Source organism: Mandrillus leucophaeus, unplaced genomic scaffold (assembly GCF_000951045.1).
Source record: "Mandrillus leucophaeus isolate KB7577 unplaced genomic scaffold, Mleu.le_1.0 Scaffold196, whole genome shotgun sequence".
NCBI lineage: Eukaryota > Metazoa > Chordata > Mammalia > Primates > Cercopithecidae > Mandrillus > Mandrillus leucophaeus.
In genome coordinates this window covers 1,445,314-1,467,860 of record NW_012101987.1, presented here as the reverse complement: position 1 = coordinate 1,467,860, position 22,547 = coordinate 1,445,314, and the positions used below count along the sequence as shown (strand labels likewise).

Genomic DNA, 22,547 nt, shown 5'->3' with positions numbered 1-22,547 from the left:
AGAGACTGGGTTTCACCGTGTTAGCCAGGATGGTCTCGATCTCCTGACCTCGTGATCCACCCGTCTCGGCCTCCCAAAGTGCTGGGATTACAGGCATACTTCTACATTTTTTTGGAAATTCTTGCTAAATGCTTTTATGTGCATTAAGTTTGATAATTTTAATTTTATTTCCGTTTTGCAAATGATCACAGAAGAAACTCAGAGAGGTGAGATGGCTAGCTTGCATTTCTATAGCTGGTATGTGGTAGTCTAAGCTTGAAACCAGGCCTCCTGAAGCCAAATTCCATGCTCATTCTACTTCACTATGGTGCATCTCTAAATGTTGTAAAAAATAAGCATTTTCTACATTTCCTACACACAAAAGCTATGGCTTATTTTCCTACTTTGTCCACAGGCCTAGCTAGAGACCCAGAAGACTTTTAGTGAAACCATGTTGTTGAAGCAAGTCAAGACCAAGTCACAAGGTTCATGTGACTTAAAATTTCAAAGTATTTTTAAAGTCTATACTTACAAAATTAAAATTTCTGCTTTCTGTAAAAAAAAAAAAAAAAAAAAAAAAAAAAAGTGAATGATACTCGTGGGGTATGGCCCACTTACATAAAAAAGTTCTTGGGATATTTATGTTACCAAACTTCATCATACCTTGACAATTGATATAAGCCTGGTATCTTCATTTTTAGATGGGTGCAGTGAGGCTAAGAAGCGGACGTGACTTGCATGAGATCATGGAGCATATCAGTGGCACAGCAGAGACACATATTTGTGCTGCGTATGTTACATGGTTTTTCCACTACTAGATGTGTGCCATCCTCACATTTTAAATAATCCCTCTCACGACCTGTTTTCCCTATTACTCTGTCTTTTCTCTGAAAAGCATTTAGGAGTCACAGTCTGTAACAGCTTGACTTCTCCTACCCTAGTTGTCCTGAGTGACCTTCAATAATATTACTTATAAATAACATGATGACAGTATTAGCTTGGTGCAAAAGTAACTGCAGTTTTTGCCTTTGAAAGTAATGGTATTTCTTCTCAAAGTTTCACCATTAATTTTAGTATACATCGGTGGATCTTGTCAGTAGTGGTACTACTTTCAACGGCAAAAACTACAGTTACTTTTGCACCAACCTGAATATTTATTGTTATCAGTTGAATTGGGTCCTCCAAAAGCAATTATGTTAGGCTCCTAATCCTCAGTACCTCAGAATATGTCCTTATTTGAAGACAGGGTATTTATAAAGGTAATCAATTTATAAGTGAGGTTGTTAGGGTGGGACCCAGTTACAGTGCAGTGGCATGATCCTGGCTCACTGCAACCTCCATCTCCCAGGCTCAGACAATCCTCCCACCTCAGTCTCATGAGTAGCTAGGACCACAGGTCACACCACCAAGCCCAATTAATTTTTTGTAGTTTTGCTATAGATGGGGTTTCGCCATGTGGCCCAGGCTGGTCTCAAACTCCTGAGCTCAGGCGATGCACCCACCTTGGCCTTTCAAAGCGGTGGGATTACAGGCTTGAGCCACTGCACCTGGCCTCTGGTGTCCTTATAAAAGGGGGAGAATTGGGGCATAGAGACAGATATCACATGGGCAGAATGCCATGTGAAGATGGAGTTCTGCTGCCACAAGCCAAGGCACTCGCAGAACCTAGAAGGAAAGCCTGGAGCAGATCTTTCCCTGGTGCCTCCAAAGGGTACATGGTCTTGCAGATATCTTGATTTTAAACTTCCGGCCTCGAGGATTGTGAGATAATAAATGTCTGTCGTTTAAGCCACTCAGTTTGTGGTACTTTGTTATTGCAGCCTAGGAAGCTAATGCACTTATAAGTAGCAGAGTAATGACATTTATAGAACCAGGGCTATGTGTCAGGCTCCAGCATATGTGCTTTCTATCTATCATCTCTGATGATTCCCATAACAGCCCCTCTTTAGATAGGTAATTCCATCAGAGAAAATACACGCTCCAATCCCACTACTACTAAGTCAGTTACGGAGCCGCAATGTGAACCTCAGAACACACAGAGTCACAGGTCTTACAAGTTAGTTATATTCCCTGTGCTTATTTTCTCAACAGTAGAACAGGAGTAATAATAATATCTATTGAGATTTCTGTAAGAATTTAATGAGTTAAATATATGTCAAGTACGATCACATTAAGCACTGTAAAAGTGCTTGTTAGCACTATTATTTTAAGATCCTTCAATGTCTTGATTACTCAGTTATTATTTCCACTCAGTTACTGTTTCTCTTAACATATGGCCCCAAAAATAAACACAATATTTCAGTTCTTACCCAGTACCTCTAGAATTATTTGTTCAGAAACCTAGCCTTTTATTAATTCAACTTAAAATATAACACCATTTTTACCAATGAGATCCCATAGTTGGCTCAATCTGAGCTGGTGGCTGATTTTGTAAAAAGCATCTTTTTTCTCTCTCTCTTTTTTTTTTTTTTTTTCTAGCAGATAGGATTTTCCTTGCTAGATTTAATAGGCAGGTAAACCATTACATGATTGAATGATTAAATCAATGAATGAAGGAATATGCTATGAATGAAAAAATGTCATGGTTGGAACAATGATGTAAAGCCACCTTTTACAGAAAACTTTAAAAAGTATTATCCCAGTATCACACCGATCCTCTAAACAAAGCTACTGAATAAGAATGATAATAACAATGTCTTAGATTTGTGTGGCATTTTATAATCCTCAAAGTATTATTCTATGTTATTATATCACAGAGTCATCGATCATCTAAATTGGAGGCAACTATAATAGTCATCTAATTTAACTATTATTCCTCTCTAAACCCCAGCGACTTTACTTGCATAAACTCAGGGAGAAGAAACTCACAACTTCTTGATTCAGCCTACTCCACTGATGGATAGCTCAGACACTTTGAAAGGTTTGTCCTGTCGTGCAAGAGAATTTTGGCGCCTTGGAATCCTCCCTCATTGGAGGCCAGCAGTACAAATCCATGGCATTTTCTTTGGGATGATCCTTTTGAGAAAAACATGCTCTCAAAATTCTTTTCTTCTTCTACATCAAACCAAACATTTCTTTTCATCCCCTTTCTCCAAACATTTTGTCACCAAAAAGAGGAAAGGGAAAAAACAAAAGCACCAAGATGAAACATATTGGTCTCAAACAGTTTCTATCTAGCAACTCTTGTGGAAATCTTTAAAACAAGACACATCACATTAAAATGAAATTATATTTCTCACTGTTAAAAAGGGGGAGAGAAGGAAAGAGTAGAATTATATGACCAACCCTCTGAACCACAAGTGATAACTATTTTTGTTGAAAGCAACTTTGATCTATGCAAAAGTGAAATATATCTTGAAATGCCAATGTGACAATGGCAATGGCAACAAAAAGCAAAATGAAAAAAAAAACAACTAAATGCAAAAAAGAAACAAGAAGTTGTGATCACATCTGCTAGGACTTATTGCATTTCCTCATGCCTGCGTGAAGCAGGTCAAGTCTTCCCACTTCCTAAATAAGAATATCAACACTAAAAGAACCTCTTTGTTCTGATAAACAATGTAAAGTACACTCCAGGATTCAAGCCATGGTTTTCCTCTGACTGTGCACCTGTAACCAAATCACTCAGCCTCCTTTGGGTTTCTTTTCTCCTATCTATAAAATGCTGGCATGAGCAACTCCTCTCCCTAACTGACAAGTTTCCAATTTCTATCAAATGTTTTGTGCACCTGGAGTGAATACTCTATAAATAACAGACATGATGACCCTCACTATAGCTAACATTTTAATAACAGCTACTGCTTTTTGAGCACTTACTGAATGTCAGGGACTGTGCCATGCAGAACTGGGCCCAAGCACACAGACTCTCAATTCCAACCAGAGTTGGAATCTCAGCTTCAACACTTATTGGCGATGCGGATGGCAAGATGCCAAAACCCCACTAACTCCCTAGCTCTCATCTGTAAGTGAGGGGCAACAACAGGACTTATCATATAGAAGCATTGGAATAATTAGACGAAATAATACAGGTGCTGCACTTTGTGCCTGGCATACAGAAAGTTCTCAGTGGTAGCAGTCATTATTTTCATCATGCAGGGCATTTGTGAGTGTGATCTCATTCCGTGCCTAGAAAAAAATCTCTAAGTATTGGGGAATATTATCCTAGTTTTACAAAAGATGAAGGTAACTTGGCTGAGGACATAAAGGTAGTGATAGAGACATTGTTCAACCCTGGAGTTGATTTCCAAGTCATAAAGCCTCATAAAATACCCATGGATTCCACATAGGGTAGAGTCTTTGTAAGAATTCACTCATGAAATCTTATCATTTAAATCAACAATGGATGCATAGAGAGGGAAAATGGTGGCCTGTTATATAGATGAAGGGCACAGTTTCTGAAACCAGCATATATAGAGTGAAAAATTGGTTTTGCCACTTAACCTTTGTGTGATCAATGTCACGCAGATAGGTATTTATTAACATTTCAGATTCCTCAGGTGAGGGATAGTATCCACCTTAAGGTTTGTTGCGAGGATTGAAAGTGATAATACACAGAGAACAAAATTTGGAACACTGCCTGGCATATAATAAATACTCAAAATAAATGTCAGGTATTATGATTATTTCTCTAGATCAGACAGCAAAATAGCAGCAAATATAAGACTAAAGCCAATGTCTTTTTACTCCGAAATTGGAGTCCTTTAAACATTGTTTCAATGACATTATTAATAGCCATTTGTGACTATGCACACAGTATGTGCCAGCCTGGGTATTAGGCACCATTGTATGTTTTTTCCACTCTTTTCAATAATTTTTCTCCACTCTTTTCAATAATTCTGTGAGATTGGTATGATCAGTTTGGTTTCATAGATAAGGAAACTGAGGCTCAGAGGCATGAAGGGATGTGCCTAAGGTAAAATGACCAGGAAGCAGGAAGTAGAAGAGACTATATTCAGAGCCAGGTCTGCTGAATTCCATTGCTCTGCTTTTTTCTCTGCATCCTGCCACCTGCACAGCTGAGGAGCTGAGGAGCTGAGGAGGGCACGCTGAAGCTGGGACAGAAGACAAATGGAGATGACTGTTTACTCTCTCTTTCTGGACTGGGTTCAGAGTACCTCCTTGCTGCATCACCTTTTGAGATGTTAATATTCAGATGATGCAACCTTTGGGACCAGGTAGATGCTCAACTCTGGCCTTCACAAGCCTACAGAGCACAATGGCTCTACCCTAGCAGGCATGGATTGTAGCAGGTTCCAGTGGCTGAATGGGAGCTGGTTTCCCTGCGTGGGTGAGCAGGATATTTGTGCTGACAAAAGGGGATGAAGTGCATAGATCCTAGCCTCCAGACTTCTTTGAGATCTGGCTAGAAGATTTGGATCTTCTCACAGACCACCTTGGATCTTCACCAAAGATGAAAACAAAAGTCCATCCTGCAGGGTCATGGCCATGATTTCATGAACAGCCAAACACAAGTTTGGAATCCTGGGGAAATCCTGGTCCCAGAACTGCCTTTTTATTAGCCCAGGAGACTTAGGCAAATCAGTTAAACTCATGAATCTCCGATTTCTCAATTGTGAAATGGGGAGAGAGATCCCAGCCATCCTAAATATAAACACTCTTTTTGTTCTTGCTGAATTGTCTGTGGCCAGAACGACCAGGGTAGAGTCTGAGCCACGGAGAGGTCTGACCTCCAGGCCAAGCCCTGTTGACTGCCTGAGGGATCTTAGACAAGTCCTAGCCTGTCCCAGACCTCAGTATCCAACTACAGAATAAACGGGTATAATAAATCAGCACATCTCAAGTTTTTCAACTAAAGTGCCGCTATGAACAAAAACAAATACCCTTAAGTGCCAAGCTCCTCTGATCTGAGGGCTTGTGGTGTCTACATAACTATGAGTACCATCCTTGTTTTATAAATGACAAAAACAAGACAAAGGGCTCAAACCCTAGTTCAGTGTCAGAGAGAGACCTCAAGTCTGTGCTCCAAGTCTGTGCTTATGACTGTCTTCCTACCTCTAGAGAGAACAGTGTTCTTGGCATGCCCCACCTCTGAGAAGCGGAACACCTTGGGGTTCAGTGTCTCCAAGACATGACTCTGTTCCCTGAGGGGAGGGGAGGGCAGGGACAGGAGAGATCCAGATTATGGAGCCCTGAATGGGGGAAGGAACTTTGGACACATGGTGGTAGCCTTGGGCCACTTTGGCTCATAGGTGGGGAGGGTCTGGAGTGTGCCAGCCTCCACGTTACCTACTCTGCCAGCCAAATCTTGAACTACAGGGAATTGCAGTGACATCTGGACCTTAGTGAGTTATTATTTCGAAGCTAAACTTACTGAGCAAAAGGGAAAGTTGAGGAAAACCTACCATCCTGGGGAGAAAGTCTGATTCAGTGAAACTAATGCTGGGCCTGGAGGCAGGAAGCATTGGAAGTTCATTTATAATTGAGATAATACTATCTAGGTTACTGGGTTACAAGAAGGATACATGTAAGTAAATGTGCTGAAACACAGAAAATGTTTAATGAACATTGCTCAAAACTGAGATTCACTCTCAAATGTTAAAGGAAGAAGAGCATTCACGTCCCTCAGCCTCTTCCTAACATTAGGTGGTGTCCCACACCCCATGAGGAACTCAGCAAGCGCCCTGAGATGGTGCTTACAAATTTGCACCCCAAACTTAGCATGCAGGCACCCACTTGCTTGGTGTGAGGCTGCATCATTTGCTAAATATACATATGGAAAAAGTCTATCACACTCATTCCATGAATAACACAAAGGCCTTGATTTGTTCCTCCACGTGATGAGCATGCGTAAGGTCCAAAATTAACATTGCTGTCTGGATGGGGAGTGTATGTGTTTTTCCAAAAAGAGAAAACTTCTAAGATCTTACTCAACCCTAATCAGAGTGTCTAATGCACAGTGTTCGTCGAAGAGAAATGAGAAAGAGACTAAAACTAAAGGTTTGCTTCATTGTAGAGTCTCAAAAAATACAGCTGATTGTTAATTTGAAGGAAGAAATGAGGGGTGAGAGGTAGCTCTGCTTTGCTGAGTGGCTTTATTCCAATCACTTCACCCCTCTGGGCCATACCCTCCTCATATGTATGCTGGAGATACCATTTCCTAACCTCGGGTTTCTGGCAGAGCCGTACTAAAGAAGAAAAGGAGAAGTAAATGTAAGAGTGGCTTTGAGGAATATAAAGCACCAGAAAGATGTCAAGTTTCTTCCTGAGCCCATTAGACCCTCTGCTTCCTACATACTGGATTTATTTTCTGGTTTTGTTTTTCCATCCACCATGCAATGCCAATAAATATAGCTTTTTAAAGAAAGCATATAATATAAGCCTAGATACTTTTAGACTGCCACTCAAGTGATTCCAGCCCTAGTGACCTTCTGGGTGGAGGCAGCAGACTCAGAGTTCTGTATCATGGGGCCAACAGAGCTGGACAGTCACATCTTCTCTCTGCAACCATGTGGAGGTGATTCGCTGGACCTCATCCATTCTTGTCAAGAGCACAGTAAGATAATTTCCATAAATGTGTCTAGTACAGTGCTTAACAATTGGTAGATACTCAAGAAATTCTTGAATTGAGAGAAAACAGGGTATATAGGACATAGTTCAGGCTTAGTAGCCAGATATGCTTGGATTTGAACACTCAAGAGTAGCTGCATCTTTCACTGGCTATGTGACCTTGGGTAAGTTTCTTTGCCCCTCTGCCACAGTATTAGCAACTATAAAGTGAGAGTTATGCAGGCGCTTCTTTGAACCACTGCAAGGGCTACATCCAGGCCAGCTCCAAGGGTCACCATGCAGTTGTTGTAAGGGTTAAAACACCTGACACCTCAAGGGCACTTTGGAAAAGGCAGCCCGTTCTGGTTTTATTCCAATTTTGCTTGTTCAGTCATTCTTGGAATGGCCAGTTGTATTCTGAAGCACCAAACCTCAGCCCTCAGCAAAGCAGGCCAAGCACGTGACAGATGTTAAACAGCTATTCCCAGAGATGTCGGCCAAAAGGCTGAGGAGTTGGAGACCCTTTATTTTCTTCTCTGAAGCACAATTAGTTTGTCACAGCTGACAGATGATGGATGGGTATGCATCAGTCCAAGTGACACCACGGAATCCATTTAATTTTCTGTTTCTCATTCTAACCTCTTGAGCTTGGGTCTTTCCTTCCATCTGTGGACCATCCCCTGCCCCTCCATCTCTCCACCCATTCCTCCCCAACGCAATCCCCGACCCCGAGCACATCCCCCCATCACTCACCATCACAGAAATGTGGAGGATGTGCATCTGCTCCTCAACAATCTCCGAGGGCTCCTGGAGAGTGGGGGCGGTGGCTTGGGCCAGCTGCCCGGAGCTGCTCATGGAGACGTGGAAGTACAAGGTGCCATTCTCCAGCCACTGCTGTCTCCAGTGCACCAGCGAGATGTCCGCCGCTGTGCCAGACATCTCTGCAAGACAAGACCCGAGGCACTGGGTGAGCTGTAGGCCTGGCCTCGCTGCTCCAGGGAGGAAAAGAGCCCACATAATCAGCTCAGCAGGCATCTTTTTTTTTTTTTTTTTTTTTTTTTGCCAGGATGTCTTTCCTCACATCAAGTCTATGAGCTAGGGATCATCACTTTCATTTATAGGTGGGTCAACTGTGACCAAGATTCACCTAAACTAACAGAATAGTGGAAGTGGGGTTTGCACCCAGATCTGTCTGAGGCCCTTTTTAATACATCGCACGTGATTGGGCAATTCATTCTACTCTGATAGTGGAATGGAACTAAGGATAAAAGTGCTTTCATTCTTTTGTGGCTATGGAACTAGAAGAAGATGAAGGAAAGAAATCCATAAAAGAAGTGGGAGTTGAGAGTATGGATTCTTTAGAAGCTGAGCTGGAAGTACTCATGGCCAAACCTCGGAGCCAGAAAGGCCCAAGAGAGCATCAGCTCAGCTGAGGTAGCTCAGGGTCATCTTGCATGGGAAAGGAGCTTACCAAGAGGTTTGCCCTGAGCATGTCCCTCTTGCTTCCATCAGAGCAGCTCCATTTTTTGGTAAGGTATATACTGCACTCCCAAGCAAAAGAACGTAGGCACAAAAGTTTCTTTGGTTTAAAAATACCGGCATAGCTACTGCCCTATCCCAATGTTTTCATATAGCCGGTGGGGAGTGAGAACTTTCTAGTAAATTGTAAAATTCAATCTCCTGACTTGAAGTTTCTAATTCTTGTCTCTATGCTGGTTTTCCTTCTGTAAATAATTTAAAAATGAGTATCATTTGAATAGTATTTTTGTTCAATGTATCATACCTTTTTATTAGTAAAAAAGGGTCATGGCATAAGGTGCTGAAAGTGTCATTGCAAGGGGATTGTACAATTGTTCCACAGTCCCCTCGACTAAAGGGGTGTGTGCCTGCAAATGTCCTAGAAAGATAAGACCCGTCAATGTATCTCAAGCATGAATACAAGGGAAAGGTGGTGGAGTTCTTGGAGGATTATTAGGTCTGCACTCAAGGGAGATAAATGGGAGACAAATAGCCTTTATAGTGTCCATCAGTAGACAAGTAGCCTTAGTAGTGTTGGAGGCTTAGAACCTCGGCCCCTCCCCCCGAGACAGCTATGACCTTGAGGCAGTATTCCTACAGTCCCCAAAGACCTCAAGTGTGTTCATTCACACACACACACACAAACACACACACACGAGGAGGACTGATGGGCAAGCTGAGTTATAGCCACTTATTCAATCAGCTCTCTCCATGTACCACTGCAGTGCTCATCATATCTGGTGACACGGAATGAAAAAGAATCATCTTGAAAAGAAGAGATGATACCACCAAATCACCTACTCATCACCCAGTTCTACTGAATTATTCTTATATCACCCATGCCCAATAGACTCTCCCTCCTTGAGGTTCACAATCAAAAATCCTTAGGAGAAGAGTGTTTAGCACTTAATAAGAGTTAAAAATATTAGCTATGAATTTTTAAGTTAGGCATTGATTTGTCATCATCATCATCATTGATAGGAACAGGATCTAATTCATCCTTCAGCTGCTCTGAAAAAAATAAAAAACAAAAACCGTGAGCCATCCTTGACAGCTTGCTTTCTCTCCCACTCCTCATTCAGTTCATCAGGAAATCCTTCCAAAGCCATCCAACATTCAACCCTTTCCAGTCCCTCTACATCAGCCACATGGGACAAGGCATTGTGCTCTCCTGCCTGGCTTACTGCAAGGGCTTCTTAACTTGACTCTCTTCTTCCACCCTTGTCCATTCTATTCTCAACCAGAAGTCAGAGGAATCCTGCCAAGCAAAAGTCATCTCACATCACTAAGCCCTCCATTTACAGTCTTTGCATGGCCTCCTACTCATTCCAAGTAAAAGACAAAGTGGTGAGAACATAGTAAGTTATTAGGCCAAGCAAACACATGCTTGGGCTTCCCTTGCAGCTGGAAGAGTTGAACAGGCCTTGAGATAATCACAAAGGTTTGTCAGTGCTTAGAGCACAGGCCCCAAAGGGCCCTGAGAACCCACTGTGGTTCTGGGGAGGGACTGGCTGGGTGATCAATTTGAGCAGTAGGTCTCCTCTTAGCACCTTCTCTTTATCCCAGGCTGGGGTGATCTGCTGCTCCACTGACCCCTTCCCAGCCTCAGCACCTGAGGCCTTGGCAGTAGCTTCCCTGGCAGACAGCCAGCTGGGCCAAGGCAAGGTGAAGACATTATGGTAAATGGTCTGGCTCATTTTTCTCTCAGTGCATCAAAGCCCAAAACCAGAGGTCCAGGGAACCCAGGGCTGAGAGCTGCACTAGAAATAGCAGTGTCTAATTCAGTAGTTCCACGTACAGCTGGCTAGGCAGGTGCTCCATGTGCTGAGTGTCCCTGGAAAGGCACCAGAAGAAAGCCCCAAGGTAGGTTACATCTGGTTGACACAGCCTGCCATAGAGGAAGGTGGCGTGAACAGAGGGGTGCTTGTGGAAATCTGAGCTCCTCACTCCTAGTGTTCTCTCCAGCCTGTCCCTGAAATCCCACTATTAAAGAGGCTTCCCCTTTCCATGTTCAGATGAGAAAGCAGAAGGTCTCAGGAGGTTGGTGACTTAAGTTCACTGGTGAATTTGTACCTAGCTAAAACCAGTGGATTTCCAGTCCGTGCAATTTCTACTATGCCAGTTGCACTTACATCTCCTTTTTCTTCACTAAATTAGCCCATGAACCAAAACTAGATTGAGCTCTTTGTTTGCTACAGCGATGAGTGCACAGTCAGCAGACAGTAAACGTTAAATGATAATAACAGTGTGTGAAACACAGTAAATATTGAATCACAGAGAATAACTCCAGACTTACTTTATTACAAAGAAAAGAAACTGTTGTTGGAGAGGAGAGAGGAGGGGTATGAAATGTTAAAGGGAAAAATGCTTTAGGAGAAGCAGAAGGCCTCGATCATTCATTCACTCATTATTCATTTATTTATGCATTTGTTTATTTATTAAACATACTTGTCAAACACCTACTCCATTCCAGGCAGCTCAGTAGCTCAGAATATGGAGTTAAATGAGATATAGCCTTGCCTTCAGGGAGCTCATAATCATTTAGCAGTGGAAATTCTCCCCAGTCAAATGTCTCCTGGCTCATGTTACTGTCTACACACATGCACACTCTCCATTGACTATGGTCCAGGCAACTGTGTGTTATCGGGACTATCTTCCACCATCACCCCTTCATCACGCACTCCATCCCTGCAGGACTTACAACTGTTTCTCAAACAGGCCAGACTCCCACTTGTCTCAGGGCTTGAGTACTTTCTGCCCAACATTCCTAGCACTCTCCTCCCAGAACCTACGAGCTGGCTTCTTCTCAGTGTTTGTCTCTCAGTTCAAATGATACCTGCTCAGAGAAGCTGTGCCTGTTCACTCTAGCTGAAGTAGTCCTCTTCACACACATCCATCTTTATTATATCCCTTTTACAAAAACTTTCAATAGCGATTATCATGATTAGAAATTCACGCCGGGCATCGTGGCTCATGCCTGTAAACTCAGCACTTTGGGAGACCAAGGCAGGCAGATCAATTGAAGCCAGGCCTTTGAGACCGGCCCAGCCAACATGGCAAAAGCCCATCTCTACTAAAAAAATATAAAAATTAAGCAGGCATGGTGGCATGAGCCTGCAATCCCAGCTACTCAGGGGGCAGAGGCCCAAGAATCGCTTGAACCCGGAAAGTGGAGGTTGCAGGGAGTCAAGATTGCACCACTGCACTCCAGCCTGGGATACAGAGTAAGACCCTGTCTCAAAAATGAAATGAAATGAAATGAAATGAAATGAAATGAAATGGAAGGAAGGAAGGAAGGAAGGAAGGAAGGAAGGAAGGAAGGAAGGAAGGAAGCAAGGAAGGAAGGAAAATCAATTTATGCTTTACACTTCCTTGAACATGTGTTTATTGTCTCTCTCTTCAGGAGAGCAGGGACCTTGTGTGTCTTATTTCCTGCCATCTCTCAAGTACTTTGGAAAGTGCTTGGCACAGAATACATGCTCAGTAAATAATTACTGAATCACTGAATTATATACATATATATGTGTATATATATTTCAAATACTCATGCCCTTTTTCATCCTTAGAATGCTTAATGCATATATATATATTTCAGTGATTTGATATATATATATTTATGCATTTACATATATTTTAGTGACTCAGTAATACACTTATTTGCACACATCCATAATAAAATGGTGGAAGGACTGAAAAATAGAATTCAAAGAGTGTTACATTTCATCAGGAAATTAAAAAAAAAAATAGAAGAAGAGGAAGAACTAAAGATCTATTGAAAACTCCAAGGTGGGAAAAGACTCTCCTAGCTTGCAGCCAAGAACTACTTCCAAAAGGTGGCGGTATGAGCATTGCAGAGGATGAACAGATGGATGTCCCTCAGAGGGGAGGAGAAGAAGGCGTAGACATCAGCTCCTCATCTCAGGGGCATGAAGCTGCATGTGTATGTCGAAGTGGAGCAGAACGTCAGGTGAGAAATGTAGTTCAGGGCCTGCCGCGGTGGCTCACACCTGTAATACCAGCACTTTGGGAGGCCTAGGTGGGCCTAGGTCAGGAGTTTGAGACCAGCCAGGCCCATATGGTAAAATCCCGCCTCTATTAAAAATACAAAAATTAGCTGGGTGTGGCAGCATGCGCCTGTAGTCCCAGCTACTCAGAAGGCTGAGACAGGAGAATCGCTTGAACCCGGGAGGTGGAGGTTGCAGTGAGCTGAGATTGTGCCACTGCATTTCAGCCTGGGTGATAGAGTGAGACTCCATCTCAAAAAAAAAAAAAAGTAATTCAGACACAGAGTTAAGGGCTTTGAATGCTTGGTGATACTGTGTACATTTTATTCAGAACCAGTAGAGTACACTTGGTCAGAAAACCAGTCCTGTGTCCCTTAAAAACAGGTTAATAAAACAGTAACATGGCCAAAACCAGTTCTTGAAATTCTCTGCTGATTGATTTTCCAATTGCATTTTCCCTTTTCTCTTCCCCTACTCCTTCCACATAAACATTTCATTGAAGTCTTCAAGTCATATTACAATCAAACTTAAAGCAAAAGGGGGACTAAACGCATTTGGTCGGGAACCAAGACGATTCCCATAAAGGCAGATTATGCTGACATGATGAATATAAAATGAAACAGCAGATATTAAAGTGGGAGAATTGGTGCACCATGCCTTCCGGCGGTAGGCTGACTCCAGTGCCTGCCTCCCTCCCACCCTGGAGAGCTTGGTTTTATATTGGAATCATAAAGAAACACAGGGATTGCCTTTTCACCTTTTTCTGCTCTCCCCCATGGGCTGCAACTCGTGAAATATTCAACAGGCTCAAATCCCCTCAACCGCCCCACAAAAGCCAAGAGAGAGGATCAGCCTTCATCAGCGATTCTGGGTAGACTGCCATCCTGCCTCGGTGGCCACTGATGCCTTTCAGCCTCCTGGAAAAGAAATAAAAAATCCCAAAGGCATGTTGTGCTTTTAATCGGCTTGTTCTTCCTAATCTATGACACTCATTGTATTTTTATTTAATTCCTGAAGGTCATTATGAAAATAAGCAGCTCTTCTCATCACCAGCCATCTTGGTAACATCTCCCAAGTGGCTAACTAAGCAGCCTTCTGATTCTTTAGCATCAGCTGACCCTCCAGCAGATTATTTGCTGAAGCCCAGAGAAAGCTTCCAATGAGTTTGCAAACGGTCTTTTTCTCGCCATGGGGAAAGCAGACATTACATGAGATGAACTCACTGCCCGGGCAGAAAGAGTTGGGAAAGGTAGTGATGTTGACTTTAACCAACCTTGCCACTAGCTATTCCAGCATTCATGGGTGATTGTCACACATCAAGTCTTGCTGAGTGAGCCTGGGAAATAATCGCAAATACTCATGCCCTTTTTCATCTCTAAAATGCTTAATTAATGCAAAGCTTTATCATCTCTCTCATGGGCTATTGCAAATGGTTCTGTGCCAGTCAGGGTCTCATCAGAGAGGAGGAGACATACTCAGGAAGGTCATTGAGAAGTGTTTAATGAAGGGAGCATTTACAAAAGCTTGAGCAGGGTTAAAGCAAACTAATGATGAGCAACAAAGTACTCCCACATTGACAACAGCAAGGAATCGTCACCACCCTAGGCCTGAAGGGCAAGGGATGTTCAGGATGGGGGATTATCAAACCCTACAAAAGCCATAGCTGTAGGAAAGGGCTACCATATAGCTACCAGATAAGAACTATAGCTTTTATTAGAATAACCCAGTCACTGCCAATGCACAACCCAGGATGGAGGTTTTCAAGAGGGTAAATTCCCAACCTCATTCTCCTTCTACCCAGCAACGTTTTGCAGGTGTCTCACACAAGTTGACCTCGACTAAACACCCAAGGATGCTTAAATGAAACAAATCATATAAGTCAGCCTTCCTGGGTGCACAGCAGGTGGGAAAGGGGATCTCAAGAAGCAAATGAAGACTATTCAGCAGGCTCCTTAACAGGTATCCCTACCTTCAGGCTTCCGTCCTTCCAGCCATCCATTAAATGGCTACCAGGATGAAATTTCTAACTTGTCAAAGTAACCATACAATACCTTTGCTCAAAACCCTCCAATGTTTTCTACAGTCCCTCAAGATAAAACCTAATTTATTGAGCCTGACACACAAGGCCTTTCCTGGCCTATCATATGCATTTCTCCCCAGTCTGATCTCTTCGTATGCCTTTCCTTGCACTTAAATATCAATTCTGACCAGATGTTTATATAATGTACCACACATACGATGTTTTTTTCCTAATTCAATATGTTGTGCTCCTCCATGCTTTCGTAAGGAGGAATATTGCATGCTGCATAAGATCACAGGGTCTGGAGACCAACTGCTTGAATTTGCATCCCATCTCCCATGTATTCAACCTGTGTGTTTTGATCAAGCTCTTCACTTCTTCATGCCTCAGTTCCCCCACCTACCAAATGAGAATAATAACAGCACCTGCCTCACAGGGTCGTTTTTAGAATCAAATGAGATAATACAAACAAACGAGCTGTCAGGTTGGTCTTGATACTTAGAGAGCACTCCACAGTTACATTTGTTATATATGACTTTATATACATAGTTATAGCATCCTCTTACCACTGACTTGGTCTCTCTCTCTCTCTCTCTCTCTCTCTCTCTCTCTCTCTCTCTCTTTTAAAATAGTCTCTGTATACAGCTGACTTCCCTTATTGGATCCTAGTGCAGGGACATGTCAGTGCACTATTTGTGTAGCCTGGTGCCTGGTACAGTGGATGAACAGAGTAGGGGCTCCAAAATGTTCTGTATGTTTAATTGAGCTATGCCATATTTGAAGTCAGATGAGTATTTCCAGAGGACAGAGAGAAGAGACAGCAACTTGTGGTGTTAATAATGGCTGGATTCCCACACAGCAACTCTACAGAAATTTACCTAACATCCTGGAGAATGCACATGAAAAGAAAGAAACGTTACTTTTCAAGGAGCTTATATTTTCATGAAGTGAGATAGGGGAATTCACAAAGAAAATGGACACTCTTATGATTCTGTTTAGACGTGAGTATGTGTATAAACAGCTGGAAAAAAAAAATACAATGGACCACGAAGAATGGCACTCTCTAAATAGCGGGATCAGAGGTGATTTTAATCATGTTCTGATTAACTGTTCTCTACATTTTCTATATTGACTATATTTTACCTCTGTAGCAGATGCAAATACTCACTTTAAAGATTAATTTAGTCAACCAGCCTTTTCTGAGAGCTGGCATTGTGGGACTCTGTCCTTGGGAGCTTAGTCCAAGGGGCTGAGAAAAGACCTGCTATAAATAGCTATAAAGCAAAGTAGAAAGCTTAGAGGGAAGGAGATTACTTCTGGCTGGATCTAAAAAGTCTTCATGGAGGCGTCTCAAAGAATTGGCAAGATTTCAACAAATGGCTATGTGGCAGAGGGCATTTCAGATGGAGAATTGGCACAAGGGCAAGAAGGCAAGAAGGTCACAAATGTACAAAGGGATACAGTGGGGGGAACCAGTATAAAATGCAGAAGCTACCATTATAGAGGGAGGCTGGGGGCTACCAACTCTTGCCCATGGACCATCACCTAGCAGAAAAATATAAGTGCCGGGTCCCACTTGGGGCTCCTTTATGCAGTCAGACCAAGCCCGAGCTCAGAGGTTAATGAAGCTCTCCATACACCATGAATTAAGATGACAAGGTGGATGGACTGATGGGTGAATAGGTGAATGGATGGACCCCAGTCATTCTGATCTAATTAAACAGCCTGGGTTAGTGAAGAGAACACTGAATTTTGAGTCAGAAGCTTATATTTTTGTGATCTATCTACAGCACCTGACTGGTGTCCTGGAGCACAAATTACCGAGCCTCTATGATTTTCTTTACTTGTAAAATGGGGGTCACAGTGTGGCCTACTTACATCACATCTAATGTAGAACTGAGAGAAAATAAGGCCATACATAGCAACATGCTTAGAAATCTGCAAAGTTTTACAGTTAGTTCTGAAAGCAAATACAATCATCCAACAACATACTTCATCCACCAATATACCTTCCAATAATTATCTACTGACTGACTGAAATGTGCCAGGCACAGTGCTAGGTCCTAAGAATAGATTGGAGGAAAAGATCAATTTGACTACTATCCTCACAGACTTTCCAATATAGTCTAGATATTCTTTTATTCCCTCTAAGCAGCAGCAAGCATTTCCCCTTGCTTCAGTTTTTTCAGTCATCCACCCATTTAATCATTAATTCACAGAAGACGATGCCTGTCTAGGACATTGCAGTCTTCATTATTTAGCATGCAGCAGGTGTGCAATAAATATTTGTCGAATCAATGCATCACTAAATGTACATTTCCTGAGTTTCTTGTCCTCAAGAAAGTCACAATCTAGGAGAGCAGAAAAAGGAAAGTCAGCAAAGATGATGAGTGTGTGGTAATGACCGCAAGATAGGAGGCACAGTGTGTTACAGGAACACATGTGAGAGGTCAGTTAATGCTCCTCATTTATCAGGGGTTTGGACAGGGCAAGCAGGGAGAGTCTATAATCTGGACATTTCATAATTCTAAGATATCCTGATGTCAGGCCAGATTAAATGTCCACAGGATAACGCCAATGGTATGCTAGGTCTGGGAGGTCGCCTGTGGGGACAGAAGGTGAAGTGGCAGGGGCCATGACGTGGCCAAAGCCCTCTGGCAGCAGCTGGAGAACAGACTCAAGCTCTTCTGGAGAGAATGGTACTCTTTAAATAGTGGGATTAGAGTCTCCAGACTCCAGAGGTACCTCAGACTCTTCCTCCCCAACCCCAGCTGTCAGCGCTCATCTATGCCTCTGCCTCCAATCTGCCCAATACCACATCCTTTGGGAACTGCATCTTTTACATAAAACTGTTTTCCCAAGCCACTCAGTGAAGATAAATAACACAGTTATACCCGGTTAAATAACGGAGGGGAACAGAAGAATTAAGAGCTATTGGCAAGGGAGAAAAGCATATCGTTTCAGATTAGATTTGGAAATAGATAGAGGGTTGCTGGAATTGATTCTCATTACTCCCAGTTATTCTCTCCCATACCATTTCCCTCTCTCCTTGCTGTATTTCTTTGCTTGGTCTTTGTTATTTCACTTCATGATATGCCCTTGGTTTCTCTGTTTGCATGCTCTCTCTGCCTGTCTTTTTAAAAATCCATCCCAATGTTAATGAGTTTTTCTCCTTCCCCTCCTCTTCCTTGTCCCACAACATTGCAAACTGATGCAGAGAGTGGGTGCCTAAAGAATGGAGACAGGAACTAACCTTTGCTAACACCTACTTGTGTGCCAGGCTAAGGGCTTTCATTCATTGTCTCATTTAGCCCTCATAGGAAACCCACATTGGTAAAGTAAACAGTAGAACACCCAGTTTTCAGCTGAGATGTCTGAGGCCCTAAAAAGGGACTACACTTTCCCAAACCCTGATTCACAGATTCCAAATTCAGCACTTTCACCACTGTCCTACCCGGGCTGAGAAAGGAGCTTGCACATTTGAGTAAAGAGATCGAGAAATCAAGTGTATGCCAGGGGGTGTGATATGATAAGTACCAGGGCAGTAGGCATCCTTCCAGGTCACTCAGGTGCTCTGCCTATCCATTTCATCATAGTAAAGTCATTTGTTTCCTCTGTTTTTAAGATGCAAATATCTCCTGGGAAAGAGGTATATGAAGCATTCTGTCTTATGGAGAATGAGTTTTTAAGATCACTTTGCTCCTTCCTATATTTCACTGGGTTGACCTTTAACAAATTAAGTTCACCTCTCTAAGCCTCACTGGCCTCATATGAAAGAATGGGAATCATAAAATCAATCTCTTATGATTGCTGTGAGAATAACAGGAGATAATGCGTTGGAAGGAGCCTAGAGCAGCATTTAGCCTATGGATATTCCCTGTCAGTTGTCTGTCTTCTCATCACTCTTTTCTAACTCACCGCTGTCAAGGCAAGAAGCACCGGGTTGTTTTGAGAACAGTGGGGTGTGTGTGACAGTATCAAATATAAAGAAAAAGGAGGCAGCAGTCACAGAGATAAAACTTCCTACTTTACTTGGAAACAGTTTCCAAGTCCCTTCTGCCTTGTCCCCAGTGCCCTGTAAACCTTTTTAAGTTATCCCTACAGCAGTGACCTGGAATCATGGAAAATTACAACAGGAAGGGAGCGTAAAAGGATGGAGATCAATGATCTATCCCATCCATTTTACTGATCTGTAAAATGAGGACCAGAGAAGAGTAGCAACTTGCCTTAAATCACAAAGCATCATGATGCAGTGTTCTTCTGATCTCATTGTTTAGAAGAACAATGATACAAGGATTCACAGAGAGGAGAGGCAGAACCTCCTTAAATCCCAAAAGTGATTTAGCAGCATGAGGGACAAGAAGTGCTAAAAATCCCTCATAATGCCAGGGCCCCTTCCAACTCTCCTGAAGATGCTGCCAAGAGGGCATCTTAGGTCTCTGTTGCTAAGTCTGACTTGTCAACCCCAACCCCCACACCCCAACCCAGGGGACTCAGCATCTGAATGCCACATACATGGATTCACACGACATGTAAAATACAATGAGTCAGGAAAGCATGGCACCATGCAGTATGATGTGTGAGGAGGAAAAATGAAACCTGTAAAACCCAGTGACCAAACAGAACCTAGAAGAATAAACACACCCGACATTGAGTCCAACAGCTATTTGCAGAAAGGTGGGAGAGGCAAGGCTTAAAGGAATACCTTTATATGATGAATTAATCCCCAGTGTCAGACACTGGCCTAAATCCATTGCTTATGGGAACCATATCATGGTCCACTAGCCCCAAGCAACATTCTTACCTCTTAGCCTTTGTTCACACCGTGCCACCTGCCTGAAATGCCTTAATCTTTTCTTCTGCATACACGGATGTTACCTACCATTCAAAACCCCGCTGAAGTGACCCTCTAAAGAGCCCAGTTCAAAATGCCCTCTACCTCTCCTGGGCCCTCCACTCCCCTGGCAGGCTTCTACTTCCTTCCCTGACTTCACGAACTTCACCCATCCCTAATTCTCCATGACTTTTGCTAGGTCTTAAGAGTCTTCTGAACCAGGAATTGCTTTTATCTCCTCTGACTCCTTTTGGTAGCTCAGCAATTTTTGCAACAGCAGGAGACTGACAAATATTGACTGATACAAGATTAAAATAGAAACCCAAGTAAAGAGGACAGCATGGTGAAATTCCTGACTCCAATTTCACAGACTGTAATACTGAGGTACGGTGTACAGGAAGGAGACTCAGAGACATTAAGAACCAGAAGTGGGAAGGACCAGGTAAGAGCTCCTCAGACTAAGCACATACTGTTTGACCTGTCCCTACCCTCTCCTTCACCCCAGCTTTATAGCCCCCTATGCCATCTATCCAAACAGCACCATCCTGGACCAAATGACATTTGATGCAGCCAAACCAGGACAACTGAGCACTCCTGTGCCTTGTCTACCTCTGTGTTTTCATTCCTTCAGGTGCCCCTGCCTCTACACTCATAGATCCATATCCTTGTTCTCACTGTTCTCTATTCTACCCTTTTTTACTCACCTAACTCTTAATCTTCAGAACTCAGCTGTAAGTAGACTACACAAACAGTCAACAGCTCTCTTCCTCCTTACATTTAAACCAGTGTCATGTGACATTGCAGATATCCCTATCAAGACGTGAGTCTGTTTTTTCTCCCCTTGAATCAGTGTTGGCTGCAGGACTTTCTCTAGCCAATGGGAAAATGACACAACTGACACACTCAGAGATTTGAAAAGCGTTTATGTTCTGGGGCTTGCCCCCTCTTGCTGCCCCTGGGATCCCTGCAATTGTCATGTGAGATTAGCTTGATGGGAGCAGAGCGAAGGATGGCCCATCTGCCTATGCTGCCCCAGACAAAACCTGCTGCTGACCACAGAATATGTGAGAAGCCAACCTGGGTCCTCCTGCTGCTAGCAAACCTGCCGACTGACCACAGACGCAGGAGAGACCCACAGAGATCAGCCAAGACCACCATAAGGAGAAGTGCCCAACCAAGCTCAGCGTAAATAACCAGCCCATATAAATAGAAGCAAATCAACTGTCGTAAGCCACTAAGTTTTGGGGTGTTTGTTACACAGCAATAGCTAACTGGAAGATGCCTCCTCCTTTGTGCAGCCTCCCTGCTCACCCCGCCGCAAGACTGGGTTGGGCTTTCCTGCTCTGTGCTTATCACACTGTATGTAATCATTGCTTTAGTTATTTCATGCTTCACCTACTCTCTCCTCCCCAAGTCTCTGAGCTTCTTAAAACTAAAAGCCTATCTCTCTTGCTGCCCACTACCTCCCTAACACCTAGCTCAGAGTTGGTGCTTAATGGGCACGTGTAGCACAGAACAAACGGATATTGAAATTTTGCCCTGGGAGGGATCCTACTGCATTTCCCTTGGCTCCTCCTCCTCCTAATCAAAGTCTCTGTGGCTCTGATTTGAGAGAGTGAGTAAGTATTGATTGGCTTCAACAGTACTGCTTCAGGAGCATAATCTGCCTCTATATTCCTTAAATAAGCTCCATGCCTGTTCGGTGTGTTCATAGCAGCCTCAGTTGTAATTCAGCCTCTACTCCATTACCCTTATTTATAACGTGGCGCTGGAGCACAGAGCCCCAGGCTGTCAGTGGAATGATTCCAGGACCCTTTTTGACTTGCAATTCCACACCATTCAGTCCAATTTAGGCTGGCCACAGATGGTGCCCTGTGGCAAGGAAGGGGTGATTAGAGGATGCCAGGCTGAGGGTGGGGAGGAGAGAAAGACCCTCTTGATTTTCTCTCTGCATCAGAGAAAGATGAAAAAATGGCTAAGGTTATTTAATGTCCCTTCTCACCAGAACAATGTGTGCCTGAATGATGGCAGATCAAGCCCCTCTCCGATGGGGTCAGACATGAGGAGTCCTGGGACCACTGTGGGGATACCTTTTAATTCAGCGTAAGATGCCAGACTCTTCTCTGCAGGTGAGATGACAGAATGTTGCCCCCGTATTGCCAGGCTAGCAGTAGGAAAAGTGAAATTCCCCTCTTGTCTTTGTTCTGTGACCTTAGGTAAGGCATTCATTTCTTTGAGCCTGTCTTCTCATCTGTCAAGTGGGGGGACTGATCCCTCCTCTGACTCCTTCCCTAGGTCATTGGAGGCAGTAAAAGGAAAAATTCACAAGAAAGAACTTTAAATAGAATGTTCCCTGTGCAAAAGTCACGGTTACGATTAATACCAATCAACCTGGTGGAAGACGTCTAGAAAATTGAAACCAAGAGGCTCAACAGGAAAGACTAAAATTCCCTTCTATTTTTTAAATGTATCAGTTCCCCAACATAGCACAGGGCCGGGGCTCAGACTCTAAAACCAGCTACCTGGATTCCCACCTCTGCCACTCTATTAGTTGAATAACCTTCCAGAAATCACTTAGCTTCTCAAAATCTCACTTTCATCATATAAACTGGGGAAAGTAGCATCATAATAATCACTGGAGTGTGAAAGCCAGGAAGGCAGGCACTGGTTTAACTTAGTCATCATG

The 22,547-nt window shown here is 43.1% G+C and overlaps 1 protein-coding gene across 1 annotated transcript in view; it reads right to left on the bottom strand.

The window, feature by feature from the left end:
* Positions 1–22,547, bottom strand: part of LOC105538642 (astrotactin-2) — an 844,928-nt gene that overhangs the window by 702,888 nt on the left and 119,493 nt on the right. Inside the window, exon 2 of the mRNA XM_011978544.1 lies at positions 8,239–8,426. Coding sequence (XP_011833934.1) covers positions 8,239–8,424 — 186 coding nt within the window. The 5' untranslated portion in view covers positions 8,425–8,426. The remainder of the gene's footprint in view (positions 1–8,238; positions 8,427–22,547) is intronic.